General features: G+C 37.3%; 2 protein-coding genes across 3 annotated transcripts; both read right to left on the reverse strand.

Annotated features, from left to right (window-relative positions):
• Window positions 1–131: 131 nt before the first annotated feature.
• Window positions 132–5,044, reverse strand: LOC115950394. Its single transcript, XM_031067599.1, has 4 exons — window positions 4,838–5,044; window positions 822–2,360; window positions 552–671; window positions 132–419 (listed from the first exon to the last, which is right to left on the reverse strand). The coding sequence occupies exons 1-4, from the start codon at window positions 5,042–5,044 to the stop codon at window positions 132–134; spliced, it is 2,154 nt and encodes a 717-aa protein (XP_030923459.1).
• A 4,250-nt stretch (window positions 5,045–9,294) lies between these two features.
• Window positions 9,295–13,947, reverse strand: LOC115993688 (IMPACT family member in pol 5'region). 2 transcript variants are annotated; one of them, XM_031117639.1, is made up of 6 exons: window positions 13,588–13,947; window positions 13,329–13,370; window positions 11,966–12,081; window positions 11,705–11,810; window positions 11,452–11,505; window positions 9,295–9,974 (listed from the first exon to the last, which is right to left on the reverse strand). In XM_031117639.1, exons 1-6 carry the CDS (start codon window positions 13,852–13,854, stop codon window positions 9,717–9,719), a joined length of 843 nt encoding a protein of 280 aa, XP_030973499.1. In that variant the 5' UTR covers window positions 13,855–13,947; the 3' UTR covers window positions 9,295–9,716. The 2 variants fall into 2 exon arrangements, with proteins under 2 accessions (XP_030973499.1, XP_030973500.1); XM_031117640.1 differs by having other exon boundaries at window positions 9,753–9,996; window positions 13,588–13,937.
• Between the last annotated feature and the right edge of the window lie 204 nt (window positions 13,948–14,151).

The raw sequence follows: 14,151 nt of genomic DNA on the forward strand, positions 1-14,151 counted from the left end.
TTAAAGACTGATCTATGTAAATTAGAGCAAAGGCCCCGAATTTCCTCAATTACATGTCCAAAAAGAGTCAAATTTGCACCCGGATTGTTGATGGCCTAGATAATCCGCAAGCTGTCACCTTCAAATTCTACCTAGAAGAGGCTTAACTCTTGGGCAAACAGGACTGCACGGCTGCACGCCAAAGCTTCAGCAAGGTCCACCGAGTGAGGCAGTTTGATCTTCTGGCTGAGTGCTGCAATAATCTGTCCCGAATGATCACGGATTGCCACCCTAATACCTGCTGAACCAGAACCATCAAAAACTGCAGCATCAAAATTTGCTTTGAAGAAACCAGCCTGCGGAGGGCACCACCGCACCAGAACCGATAGTATAGGAGGTGGCTGGGGTTCATGGATCTCAAAAAACTCCAGCACCAGCTCCTTTGCTCATTTACAAATTTCATGAAGAGGCCATGTAGGTTGTTTTTCCCTCAATTTATTCCGTCTCTGCCATAAGCTCCAAGCCACCGTTGAAAACCAAGCCATATGAAAGACTGAACCTCTCTCAAGCACCGCTTCAAACAGATCCATAAAGCTTCTATAATGCTTCTTATAGTACTCAGAAAAACCAACCTCAGATTTCCACACTGATTTAGCATGATCACATAGCCATAGTGCATGCAGATTTGTCTCCTGATACTCCTCACAGAGAGAACAAGATTCATCCAAGGGAATCTGGCGCTTGTGCAGATTTTCTTTAGTGGGCAAAGAGTCTTTGACTGCCCTCCACATGAAGTGTCTTATCTTGTTTGGAGTTCGGATTCACCATACACCTTTCCAAACCTTTGCCGAGTTGTCTGTAGAGGAAGAGGCTTGAACACTTGTCGTAACCTCTAAAACCAGCATTTTATAAGCACTTCTGACAGAGTAATCCCCATTGGAGGTGAGAGGCCAGACATAAGTATCAGTTTGGCAATAGGGGCTAACATGAATCCTACTAATTTGCTCAGCTTCCCAAGGATAAAAGATATTATTCAGCAGCTCCACATTCCAAGATTTTGAGTTTGGCAGAAAAAGTTCACTAACCCAGGTTACATGCGAATTACTTCTCGGTGATACAACCTTGCTAGTACTCAGATTTGGCACCCACCTCTGTTCCCAAATATTAGTTGATCTTCCATCCCCAATCCGCCATACAGCCCCTTTCAAAATGACATCTCTGGCTTGGAGGATACAACGCCAAGCATAAGAGCATCTAGATGGAATGGCCGCATCAAAAATGGTCCCACCCAGAAAAAATTTAGCTTGAAACACCCTGTAAGCTAAAGAATCCTTATGGTGAAACAGTCTCCAAACCTGCTTAGCCAGAAGGGCATTATTGAACAATTGCAAGTCTCTAAACCTCATTCCTCCGACTAATTTTGAAGTGCAAAGGGTACTCCATTTCACCCAATGGATTTTCCTAGCATCACCTTGCCCCCACCAAAATTTTCGAATCATGGCCTCAATATCCTTACATAAACATCTTGGGAGCTTGAAAACATGCATAGAATAGGCCAGTATCAATTGAATGACTGCTTTGATCATTATCTCCTTGCCAGCTTGGGATAAGAGTTTTTCTTTCCAGCCTTGCATTCGTTTCCAAATACGTTCCTTGATGTTTGTGAAGCATGCTTTCTTATTCCTCCCAACAAAGGAGGGAAGTCCTAGGTACTTCTCAAAATGATGAATTGCTGGCACTCCAAGGGCTTGTTGTATGGCAACCCGTGCTGAGTCATCTGTGTTGTGGCTAAAAAATAAGGTGGTTTTATCCTTATTGATCATTTGACCCGACGCCACCTCATAAGCAGCCAGCAGCTCCTTAATTATCTCACATTCTTCTAGAGTGGATCTACAAAATAATAAGCAGTCGTCTGCAAAGAAGAGATGTGTGAGCTTTGGACCACATCTACAAATGGAAAATCCATGAATCTCCCCTGCAGTTGCTGCTTGTTCAAGAACGGCATTTAGACCCTCAGCACAAAAAAGAAATAGGAAGGGGGAAAGAGGATCCCCTTGTCTGATACCCCTCGATGGGTGGATCATACCCTTAGGCTCACCATTCACTAGGATGGAGTAGGAGACTGTGATGACACATTCCATGATCAGCGAAATCCAGGAAGCTATGAAACCCATTTTGGTCATGATCTTCTCCAGAAAAGTCCATTCCACTCGATCGTATGCTTTACTCATGTCGAGCTTAAGGGCCATAAAACTCTTTTTCCCAAGGCAACTTGTTGTCATGTGGTGTAAGGACTCAAAGGCTATCAACACATTATCTGTAATCATCCTGTTAGCAATGAAAGCACTTTGTGTTTCCGAAATTATACAAAATGATGTTGCCTACACATAGGCAGCATAAGTAATATGCGTGCAATAAATATAAAATATAGTATAAGTATGGTACAATGGGCCGAGCTCATGGATGTCAATACCGTACCGTACCGGCCGGAATATACCGTACCGGCCAGCAATCCGGTACACTCGACCCCCCTGTTTCGTACCGGAAAAAATACCGGCCGTACCGGCCAATTTCGGGCAATACCGACCGGTACAGAAAAAAGTTTTTTTTTTTTTTTTTTAAGTTTTGTAATTTTTGAATTTTTGTTAGGACAAAATGGTAACTTATTTGTATTAACTTATTAGTATTATTTGTTTTCTTAGTATGCAATAGTAACTTTTAAGCTTTCTATTTTATTTTTTTATTTTTTTCCCTTTTAATTGATACTAAAGTCTAAAACCATGAATAACTAGTTCTAAATTGAGGAAATGTTTTATGGTAAACTTTTATATTTATTATAATATATATATACACAAACACATACATAGATATATATATATATATATATATATATATATTTATATTTATATTTATAAATATAAAAAATAGCGGTAAACCCGAAATGGTACACCGGTATTGACCGGTATCCGAAATATATCGTACCGGTGGTCAAACCGGTACGGCTTCCGGTACGGTATTGACATCCTTGGCCGAGCTAGAGTCCAATTGACATGTATACTAACATGCACGAACATGCTAGTATATACAAGTAATTTATAAATTTCATAATAGAACATAAACTTCTAAGTATAAAACTTAAGTGCAATTCTTTATTATAGTACGTTAAATTAGTACGTTAAATTTCCCTATTAAATTCAAAACATAAATAAAGGATTTAATTGTCTTTGAAACAGTGAAAAGTGTTAATATTTCACTAATTAATACAATCAATTGTTTGAATTTAATTGATTAATCTAATATCCAACACCTAAGCAATCATATATAAGTTTTGCCCAACTTAATAATATTTTTTTTATATATAAATTCAATGGTTACAATTGAAGAAAAATTTGAACCCTAGAAGTCTTCATTGAAAACACCAAGTGATGTCAGGCTATCAACTGATGAATTGCGTGCTCTTGGCATATATAAGATCTTATTTGAAACCTCTTCAAAATATAAATTACCATCATCTACTAAGTATCACATGAAAAATTGGTCAAATATCCCCTTATAAGTCTCCATTGAAAACACCAAGTGATATTAGACTGTTAGCTAAACTACTTGCTCTTGGCATATATAGGATCTTATTTAAAACCTCTTCAAAATATAAATTACCCTCGTCTACTAAGCTTCACATGAAAAATTGGTCAAATATTCAGTGAGAGTATTCATCTGATAATTCATAAAGAAAAAGTGGTCTTTTTATAAATTTTATTATTATAGGTTTGTTTTCCTATTACATATTCTTTTTCTTCTTCTCTTTATGTTTTTTTGGAACAATTGCATCCTTTTAGGTTGACTGGTATTTTTTAACAAACAATTAGTCTAGTATGGGAGGTGAACTAACCAAGGTTTCCTCACACTTCCTCCAACCATAATATTCCATCAAACATTCAAACTCATATATCGTTTATTCAGTCCTCAAAATCCTTTAATGTTTTCCCACTAAAAATACCCATCACTGATGGCCATCAACCACCTAGTTTTTTCAATCTACAACATCTTCTCAAAGTAAAACAGCTTCTCAAAGTTTCTACTGTTAGACACGACACCGTTTTCAAACAACCAGTCAACCACAGCAACACGGCATCGTTTCTGGCTCTCAGCACACTTTTAGCCTTTTAACAATACGGTGTCGTCTTACTAAAGGTGGTTAAACTTCACACCGTTTCTGTATTGCTTTATGAAGTGTGACTTCCAATTCAAAATTCTGTTAGTGCTATTAACTTTGTTACCACTGTTACTTGCCGTTGAAGTTTTTTACAGGAATTAGTCTCCTAACCCATCCCAATTTGTTATTGGGTTGGGTTAACTAGCACCACAAAGTACCAATTAACAACAATTTTTTTGGCAGTTTTTGGTAATAACAACAGTTTCTTTGCAGTTTTTAATAGTTTTTTTTATCTTTTTTGGCAGTTTTTTTGATAACTTTTTTTCTTTTTTTTTAAGTGAGATCCATATTGGGAAATCTTAATAAACACCACACGATGCTTGTAAACATTTTCTTTTGTTATTTATTGAACTAACAATATGTTAGATTCAAAGCTATAAATACCATTGTATAATGAAAATATAGAAATCTCATTTTCCTATCTCTCACTCTCTTTCACTATATTTCTTCCCTAAGTTTGAGAAATCTTCATCAAACCATGGCGTTTTCTAATTATTGTTTCCTCCTGTCTTTGGTCCTAGCATTATCACTAGCAACCACAAGCCTTGCAGCGCACCACATTTTGGACACACCAGCATTGCCAACTCTACAAACTCAACCAACTCTGCCGAAGCCCACATTGCCAATGACACTACCTGATCAAACCACATTGCCACAATTGCCAAGCACCCAGATACCATCTTTGCCAATTCCAAAATTCCCAGCCATCCCCACAATTCCCGAGTTGACACCCTCCGATGACAACTCCAACCTTCTTCTCCCACTTTCCTTCAATGAGAACCACTGGTCCTTGACATGCCCCACTTTTCCATTCATCTTGGGATGGTTCTTTGTATTACTAGCTTGAAGCATTTTTTCAATGCATGCATTTAAGTTTTTATTCGAGTGATTGGTATTTTACCTGCATGAGTAGGTTCGTGTGTATTTGCTTGTATCAGAGATTATGATGTTTTATTTTCCATTATTCCAGACTCATTATCTTTTGAGTGTCATTCTTATGATTTGCCTAAATGATTATGTATACAATTTCTTTGTTAGTGTGGAGCTTCTCTTAGCATATACTATCTTATCAAACCGCTTCTTCTGGCTCAAAAGGAAACTCAAGATAAGGAATGGTTGCATAAACCACTTAAATTAAACTAAAACGAATAATTAGGGTGTAAAACCTCCCATTTTAACGCAATATTGGCCATGTGATGATGACGAGGAAGATATTAATGGGGATGGATAAATGACAAGTTGATAACATCATAGCAAACATGAAAATGTGTCGTGAACTGTAGAAGCATTCAATTTTTATAAATTTGAATGCAAAGAGCAATTTCCCGTAGAAGTAATATTTGATCATTGATGTAACCACAATCCACAAGAAATGTCTATCTCAAAAAAATATATATAAATAAAAATTTTATACCATAAGTTATAATGAAATAGGTTTGTTTCCTTTTATGTTTTACTAAAGAGTGGTGTTTATTTCGCACATAATATTGCACACAAAATATATAACAAAAAAAGGAACTCATGTTTATGTACTTTGTGTGCAATAATGTGTGTGCACTGGCAACTAGCTATTACCTTTTTCTAAATAAAGCTTGTTCACAATTCCTCCAACCACATCCCATTAAACTCGTATTGGCTACTCAGATCCTCATGATTGTTCAACACTTTACCCACTGTAAATACTCCTATGGAACATGGTTTCTTCAATAAGAAAAACATCTACCCAATAGGCCCAACTCTTCAAGTGAACCAGATCCGAAAAACTTCTATCAATCCCTGGGATTTTCTAATCATTGTTTCCTCCCACCTCTGTGTTAGTTCCTTACTGTGTATGGTAAGGAATCACCAATGAACAAGGAATCTCAGTATTTATAGACTCCTCGTGTCTTTAGGGAATAAATATGTCTATTTACCAAGAGTTACATCTTATCTAAAAAACACACTACTTCTGTAAATAACTAATTCTAACGCTTAATTAATTATCCTGTTGGTTGGTGAAGCAACACTATCTACCAAGTGGGTATTATCATATAGGTGAAGATGCATCATATTATGATGTGATCACCTATTACTGTTATATACTAAGGGAAAGGCTTCTATCCAGTGGCCAGTTCCACTGGACACGTTAAGATACGGACATGTGTCCGCATCTCAACGTGTCCAGTGGAATTGGCCACTAGACACAAGCACAACCCATATACTAACACTTTAATGATAGCATCGTCACTCTCAAGCACCAATATAAGTCTAGCAGCTCGTCACCTTTTGGGCACACCAGCTGCTCCACCCGCAACAATGCCACTGCCTACAATTTTCTCTGCCCAAGGCAACATTGCCTCCGTTACGGACAATACCAACACTACCTAAAGCCACGTTGCCTACCACGCCAACTCTGCCAAATCCCACATTGCCACCATTGCCTAGCACCCAATTTTCACATCTGCCAAAAGCCACATTGCTATTATTATCTGCCGATCCGTTACCAACACTGCCAACCAACCAAATGTCCACTAGTTCACATTGCCGCCATTACCAAGTGCACAAGTTTCATCTTTGCCTACCATCCCAACGGTTCCCTAGGCAACATTACCTCCGCTCCCATCTACTCCAATGCCCACCCCAACCACTATCCCAACACTTTTTTCCCTCTTTACACCCCCTTCAAATTGAGCCACTAATGCTGGACCCGTGACATTTATATTCATCTTTCGCCTAGCCTTTTGTTTTTTTAATGGTTCAATGCCTTGGAGTCTTCGTAAATAATAGAACCTGCATGGTTCTTATTTGAGTTTGTTTACAGGCTAGACTCTAGCAAGTCCATATATATTTGTTAGTCTTACAGGGCTTCATTTTTCATGCATCATGATTCATGCATTCTTTACTTGTACCAAATTGTAAAAGGCTCTTCTATTGTTTTTTAGTTAGTCGTATCAGCTTGCAAAAGGCTGTTCTATTGTCGATCTTAGTAATGGAAAAACGATCCTATGGTTTGTAATTTGTTACAGTTATATGGTCCTATCTAAATTTAATATTTTATGGATGCGTCCCCAAAGGGGCCTCTCTCTCTCTCTCTCTCTCTGATGATGAAGAAGAAGAATAAATGTTAGTGAATGGGAGAAGAATGAGATGGGCTCTCTAATGGGTCACGGAACCCATCTCTCTCTTTCTCTGATGATGATGAAGAATAAATGTTAGTGAATGGGAGAAGAATGAGATGGGTTCACGGAACCCATCTCATTCTTGTCCCATTCACTAACATTTATTCCTCATCATCACAGAGAGAGAGAGTCCGGTCAGGTTAGAGAAAAAAAAAAAATATATATATATATATATATATATATATATATATATGAGGAACTAATTATTAAAGTGTTTTTTGGGGTCAAAAGTGATGATGTAATGACACGTGGAAATGGTGTGAAAATAGGTGTGAGATGGGTTGTGGTCATAGATTTATTGTTATAGCATTGCCATTCTCAAGCACCGTGAACCCATCTCATTCTTCTCCCATTCACTAACATTTATTCCTCATCATCACAGAGAGAGAGAGTCCGGTCAGGTTAGAGAAAAAAAAAAAATATATATATATATATATATATATATATATATATATGAGGAACTAATTATTAAAGTGTTTTTTGGGGTCAAAAGTGATGATGTAATGACACGTGGAAATGGTGTGAAAATAGGTGTGAGATGGGTTGTGGTCATAGATTTATTGTTATAGCATTGCCATTCTCAAGCACTAATACGAGCCTAAACAGCTTGAAAAACTTTTGGACACGACCACAGCACGTCTACAGTTGCTTCCTTTGCCAGGGATGCTGACTCAATATTCTCTACCAAAGCCCCAAGATGCCACTATTGCCAAGCTCCCATCCCAAATACCCTCTTAGCAAACACAGGTAAAAACCACATTGCCACAATTGCCTACCATCCCGTTCCCAACACTGCCAACACACCCAACTCATCCAAAGTCACTTTTACCAAGCAACCAACTTCTGCCCCAGCCAACAGTGCCTAAATACACATTGACACAGTTGCTAACCTACCACATATCCACCAAGAATCTTGTACCTCAATGGCATTACCCAATTCTCCTAAGGATAAGAGTGTGTGTTCAAATCCCCCCTACCCTACCTGATGTAAGCAAAAAAAAAAAAAAAAAAAAAAATCAACCACATACCTATGCTCCCAATTCAATTAGAATCAACTCCACCAAAGTCCACATGGCTGCCACTTCCAAGCAACCAACACCCACTTTCTGCAAGTCCATCTTTGCCAAACATGCCTCAAATCCCCTTCATTCCATCAAAAACAACTTTCCCAATGGTGCTTCAATCTCCTCCATAAGACTAAAAAAAATTTGGCAGAGGTTGATCTGAACCACCGATTATTCATGCCTCATCACACCCCCCATCAAACTGAAAACTAGCCCTTTTGATGCTACGGTTCTGCCTTTCCTCCAACAATAAATAAATGACCCTTGAATGTGGCAGCCATACAGAGTCTTTTGATCCTGGCTTGTTGCTACTATCTAGAATGTCTCAAGTTAGCCTAAGTATACTTGGTAGAGACTGTAAAGAGTCATATTTCACTTTCCCCCTACCTAAAATAAATAACCGAATCACTTATGATATTGTCATCTAGTCCTCAAAATATTAGATAAGTTGCTTATTTTACTCAAAATGTTGACTTTTTAACTTCCCAAACTTAAAATTATGAAGGCCACAAAATACAAAATTAAACAAAACAAATGAGCAAAGACCCCCACCCCCACCCCTTCTCCCTGAGGGTTCTCCCCTCCCCACCACCACACCCCCCCCCCCCCCAAAAAAAAATCGAAGATACCAAAAATAACGGTAATTACCTATGGTAGCCACAGAACATGATCATGGGGGTGGGGGAGACATTATTTAGTACAAACTATAAAACCAGCTCTAAATTCAACCAAACTCAGGATCATGCTTCTATCCTTCCTACAATGCAATGAGCCAACATGCTAAAATTTGCTTTTTTTATGGAAATTATTCATTAATTAAATCAAACATTAAGCTACTAATAGATAATATTAAAACAAACATTCAAAATATAGCGTTCCTCACATTGAAAATGACATAGGAAAAAAAATAAAGAAGTACAAATTGGTCAACCAATCTCAGGTTACAGAGAATACTAATTCAAATCATAAATCAACTTAAAAGTGAGGTTTCTCCGCTGTCTTTTTACTTTATAATTCCTTTCACAGATGTAGGAAGGCACCAATGTGCTGAACAGCATAAAGATCAGCACAGTGCACAGAGTAAACAAATTTACAACGTCAGTAAAATTAGCAACAGGGTATCTGTATGAAATGATGATCATATATACAGTTCTTAAATTTTCAGATCGCCACCACCTCTCAATAATAATTCAAAATTTATCTTAAACATCTACCTGTAATTAATTCTTCTATGAATTTCCCTCAAACAATAAATTAACCAATGGCAGGCTTATCTGCAAATCTGCTGACATATTTTGCACATCATTGGAGCAAGGCAGGAGAAAAAGGGTTGAACATACCAGCTCCTGAAAGTGCTGCCTTGATGACAGGTTCAATAATGTTCACAATGTCCACACCCACATATAAGACATGGCCAAGTCTCTCAGTGTTTATAAAACACCAAATCTCGGCTACAATTGGCTTTGACAGCCTCCTCCAACTTCTCAGCCCGGTCAAAATCAACTTTGAAAGTGACCATGCTGATGCCATCTTTACCAGTATCATAATCCTGTTTGATGTCTTCAATTTGAAAAGATTGTAACTGTAAATACCAAGCACAAGATATGAGTACGCAAACATTAAGTTTAACTTTTCAAAGATGCAAGGTCTCTACTCTCCATTTATGCCATATATTGCCATACCAAAAAAAAAAGGTTTCACCAAGGAAAAGCATCTGATAACTTATCAACAACCAAAAAAAAAGCATCTGATACTTACCACAAAAAATAAATAAATAAATAATAATAAAGGACTTCATTTACCATAGCATTTTACATCTGTTCCTTTTAACAGATTTAAGTACATAAATGTACTTATGCCTTAACTCAAAAGAATTTTATCAACATCAATTCACCAATTTACGTGGTTCGGCAAACTGCCTACCTCCACAACGACGACGGAGAAATTTCACTATAAAAATAGGGAGATACAATAGTGCACAAGAACACTCTCAAAAAACCCAAATCCCAATTACACCCTAGCACTCTCTCATAGAAACAATAAGAATAGAAGCTGACTGCCTCTCTTTTTCTCTATTTTCTCTTATGCGGCTGCACTTACTAGGTTAATAGAATTCTTGATCTCTCTATTCCGTAGAACACAAACCTAATATATATATATTATATATATGTCATAGGTCGGCAACACTAGGACTTACATTCCTAGTTGTATTCGGTCATACTTGACCGACTTACAAGCAATGGGCCTCGTGGGCTTCAGTGGCAATTCAAGCCACAAATTGAACCCACGTCAACAGTCCTCCTTGTTAGACAAGCTTGAAAGAAAAATGTGATCATAATGGTGGCTCATATTAGAGAAGGTAATCTAGCAAAACTTCCGTTCTAAGAGTTCATAATCACATGGTTTGTAACAGTGAATGTTATGTCCAGAATTCAAACAACACAAGACAAGGATCGGTTCAGGTTAAAATAAAGTTCTTAAGTTGAATTCAAATAAAATCATGCAGGAGATTAGCGGATTAGCATTGCATTCATTTCAAATTGTATTTAAATTTAAACAGGAGTTGCATTGTATTTAAATTCAAATAGGATTTGGATCCTATGTTTTGGGAGGTGGTTGTGATAAGGCTATCTCCTCATTAGTATTTATGTACGTAGAGGAATATGAATGAAGCAAGCAGAAGATAACCCAAAAAGTATATTCTCCCTCTAAAGTTCATGAAGTTAGTCACCTCGAATCAACTAAGTTATCTTTCAATTATCCCGGTCATAATAGATGGTAAAATAAGAAAAGAGATAGAAGAAGGAGGGCAGTCAAAAGAACTCGGAGTAACAGAGATATTATCAAAATGTTCTGCTAACATTTTTTCAAGGTATAACTATTTCATTGACGGAGACTTATCATGAAGATCAATAGCAACCAAAAATGTCCTTAAAAGAAGCAAAGAGAAACCTTTTCTTTCCAGATCAGTTTTGTCATATACATAATTCAAACCATGCGACGGCATAGAAAACTAAGTAATATGATCTCAGATCACCTGATGGTATAGAATGCCCAAAAGATCAAATGGAACCTCCACACCCATTGGAACCTGCAATCATATTCATTCCAATTATTTATCTGAAGAAATTTCCTTTCCCAATGATAAATAGCCTCAAAATTAACTAACAAATTTCCATGACATATATGTAATTATCTTCACATACTTTTTTAATTAAGTGGAACAGCATGCAGCGGCAATCATAACTCATAAGTAAAGACGCAAAAAAACCCCAAAAGAAATCCAATACCTTAGATTTCACAACACAAGTTGGGGCATTTCTTAGGCACTCTGATGTAACTCCTCCATAGGCCCTGACCAATCCTCCAGTGCCTAGTTTGATGCCTCCAAAATACCTGGTATTTAATTGAAGGAGCAAAAACAAGATGTGCAACAAAATATAACCAACCTAAGCTTTTGTATATAACACAACTAATTTGAAGCTGAGAATCCACACATGAGAACTCAACATAACAATATGTACTCGGGAAAAAGTCATGGAAATGCTTACCTGATCACAACCACCATAACTCTATCTATTTCGGAAGAAAGAATAGCAGAATGTATTGGCTTGCCAGCTGTACCTGACGGTTCACCATCATCATTAGACCGATATTGATCTCCAACCTGAGGTGCAGAAGAGAACAACATGGAACTAAATTGAGAAAACCATGTCAAAGACGACCTTCTTTAATGGACTCCCATCATCTTCTGCATGGAAGTCTATGCTGTTTAGATTCCAGAAAAATCAAAGGTCTGAATAGGAAATTGTTAGGGAGTCTACTACCCAACTCTCTTTCCCTTGGAAAACCGTTTGGTAAATTTCCAACAAAGGTTAGTTTCTTCCTTTGGACAGCTGCCTTGGGGAGGATTTTAACTACTGATAATTTGAGGCGTAGAGTTGTTGTGGTTGACTGGTGTTGCATGTGCAGGAGAGATGGGGAGACTATTGATCATTCACTTATGCATTACCCTATAGCTAGAGAGTTGTGGAACATGGTGTTTTCATTATTCAGGGTTCAGTGGGTGATGCCAAGTGGGTTTAAAGAACTTCTAGATACCTGGTAAGTTCAACAGGCATAGATCTGTGGTAATCTGGGCTATGACTACGATCCCTCATTGTCTTATGCAGGGTATTTGGCGAGAAAGGAATGCTTGTTCTTTTGAAGGAAGTGAGAGATCAACCCGTGACTTGAAGCTATCTTTTTTCCACACCTTATTTGAGTGGACAAATGCTTCAGGTGTTTTCACTTTTGTTTCTCTGGTTGATTTGATTGATTATTGTAATTTTCATGCATTGTAGTTTTTATTGCTGCTGTCTTTAGCATACTGCCTGTGTGCTTTGGTTCCTTGTATTATCTTTCTTTTACTCAATGAAGTATTATTTATTTATCAAAAAAAAAAAAAAAAAGTGTGGCCATAGAAACTTATCAAATAAAGCTTGAACTTATTCCTCCCAATTTTTTCCGACTTTGAACGATGCTTCCACACTCATTCTGAGGACATAAAAACTATAAGTCTAATGTTGAGGGCTGAAACCCTCATCAAGGCCCCCACAAGTTTGCACTAGAAAGAACACGAACAAGTTTATAAACCCACAGGGTGAGGAGGGATCACTCATGTGAAAGTGAAAAATAAAAGATTTCACTATCAAACTGCCTTCCTCCTACAAAATACTATAAGGTAACAAGACAAGGTAAACTGTTAAGGATCCATAGCCAACCACCAAAAATTTGAGACAAAGGCTTAGTTTTTTTTTTTTTTTTTGAAGCGAAGACGTGTTTGTCGTTGTTGTTATTGTTCTGAGAAGCTTAACCCAATTAGGCTTATTATTATTAGCAAAGTAAATTGCATATGATAAAATAATGTAGTACCTTGTACGCCCAGCAGTTGTGAGTAGCACGAGGATCTCGGACCTAAAAATCAATCAAAATATTCAAGCTTATTCTATGAAGCATTCAAAAAGATGAGTAATAAAGAGCATCATCATAAATGAATCAAAGGTGGTAGTATTAGAAAAGAAGCAACATAGGAATCGCGGCATACCATTACCATACCAGTAAAGTAATGTTATTGTTATTATTATAACTGGGCAATTGGTCAAAATGGGTTGGAAGGAAAGGAAAGGAGAACCTGGGAAAGGAAAGAGAAGGCGGATTGCTCGTCGGAGATAGGGCCAGCGATGGCGATGAATTTGCTCTTCTTTATTTCCTTCTCGAAGCTTACTCTCTCTTTGATGGTCGTGAACGCACCTGCACCCTTGCTACTACTGCTCGCAGTCACCATCGCTCTCTTTGCTCCGACCAGAGCCACCAGTGAGGCGGAGATACGGTGGTTTAACTTCTGGTACTGGTAATAATAACTGGGTGCTGTTATTGATGAAATTGATAGTAGTGGCATTTGTTTCTGTTTTCTCACTTCTTTTCTTTGTATTTGTATTTGTATTTGTATTTGGGTTTGATTATTATTTATTATCGGCTACAAAAATGACTTACTTGACGACCCACCAGTTTCACAAATTTTTATTTTTTTTATTCTTTTTCCCTCTATCTTTTCCGTATTGTTTCTTTTTTCCCATATATAATTACATACCTCTCATTCTTAATCCTATTTTTCAAAAAAAAAATTTCACAGTAGATATTTGTTAATATGATAAGTTATGATTCAAGAAAAATATTTTTAAGTAAATTATCCCAC

Source organism: Quercus lobata, chromosome 6, assembly GCF_001633185.2.
Source record: "Quercus lobata isolate SW786 chromosome 6, ValleyOak3.0 Primary Assembly, whole genome shotgun sequence".
In the NCBI taxonomy this organism is placed as follows: domain Eukaryota; kingdom Viridiplantae; phylum Streptophyta; class Magnoliopsida; order Fagales; family Fagaceae; genus Quercus; species Quercus lobata.

Excerpts from the sequence above, each read along its gene's own strand:
- LOC115950394 (XM_031067599.1), bottom strand. The coding sequence starts at position 5,044 with ATGCTTCAAGCTAGTAATACAAAGAACCATCCCAAGATGAATGGAAAA. Across the intron at positions 2,361-4,837 it reads TTGGCAATTGTGGCAATGTG|GCAACATCATTTTGTATAAT; the intron begins GTTTGATCAGGT and ends GCCTATGTGTAG. Across the intron at positions 672-821 it reads CTACAGACAACTCGGCAAAG|GAGACAAATCTGCATGCACT; the intron begins GTTTGGAAAGGT and ends GAGGAGTATCAG.
- LOC115993688 (XM_031117639.1), bottom strand. The coding sequence starts at position 13,854 with ATGCCACTACTATCAATTTCATCAATAACAGCACCCAGTTATTATTAC. Across the intron at positions 13,371-13,587 it reads CCTTCTCTTTCCTTTCCCAG|GTCCGAGATCCTCGTGCTAC; the intron begins GTTCTCCTTTCC and ends ATTGATTTTTAG. Across the intron at positions 11,811-11,965 it reads GTTATGGTGGTTGTGATCAG|GTATTTTGGAGGCATCAAAC; the intron begins GTAAGCATTTCC and ends ATTAAATACCAG.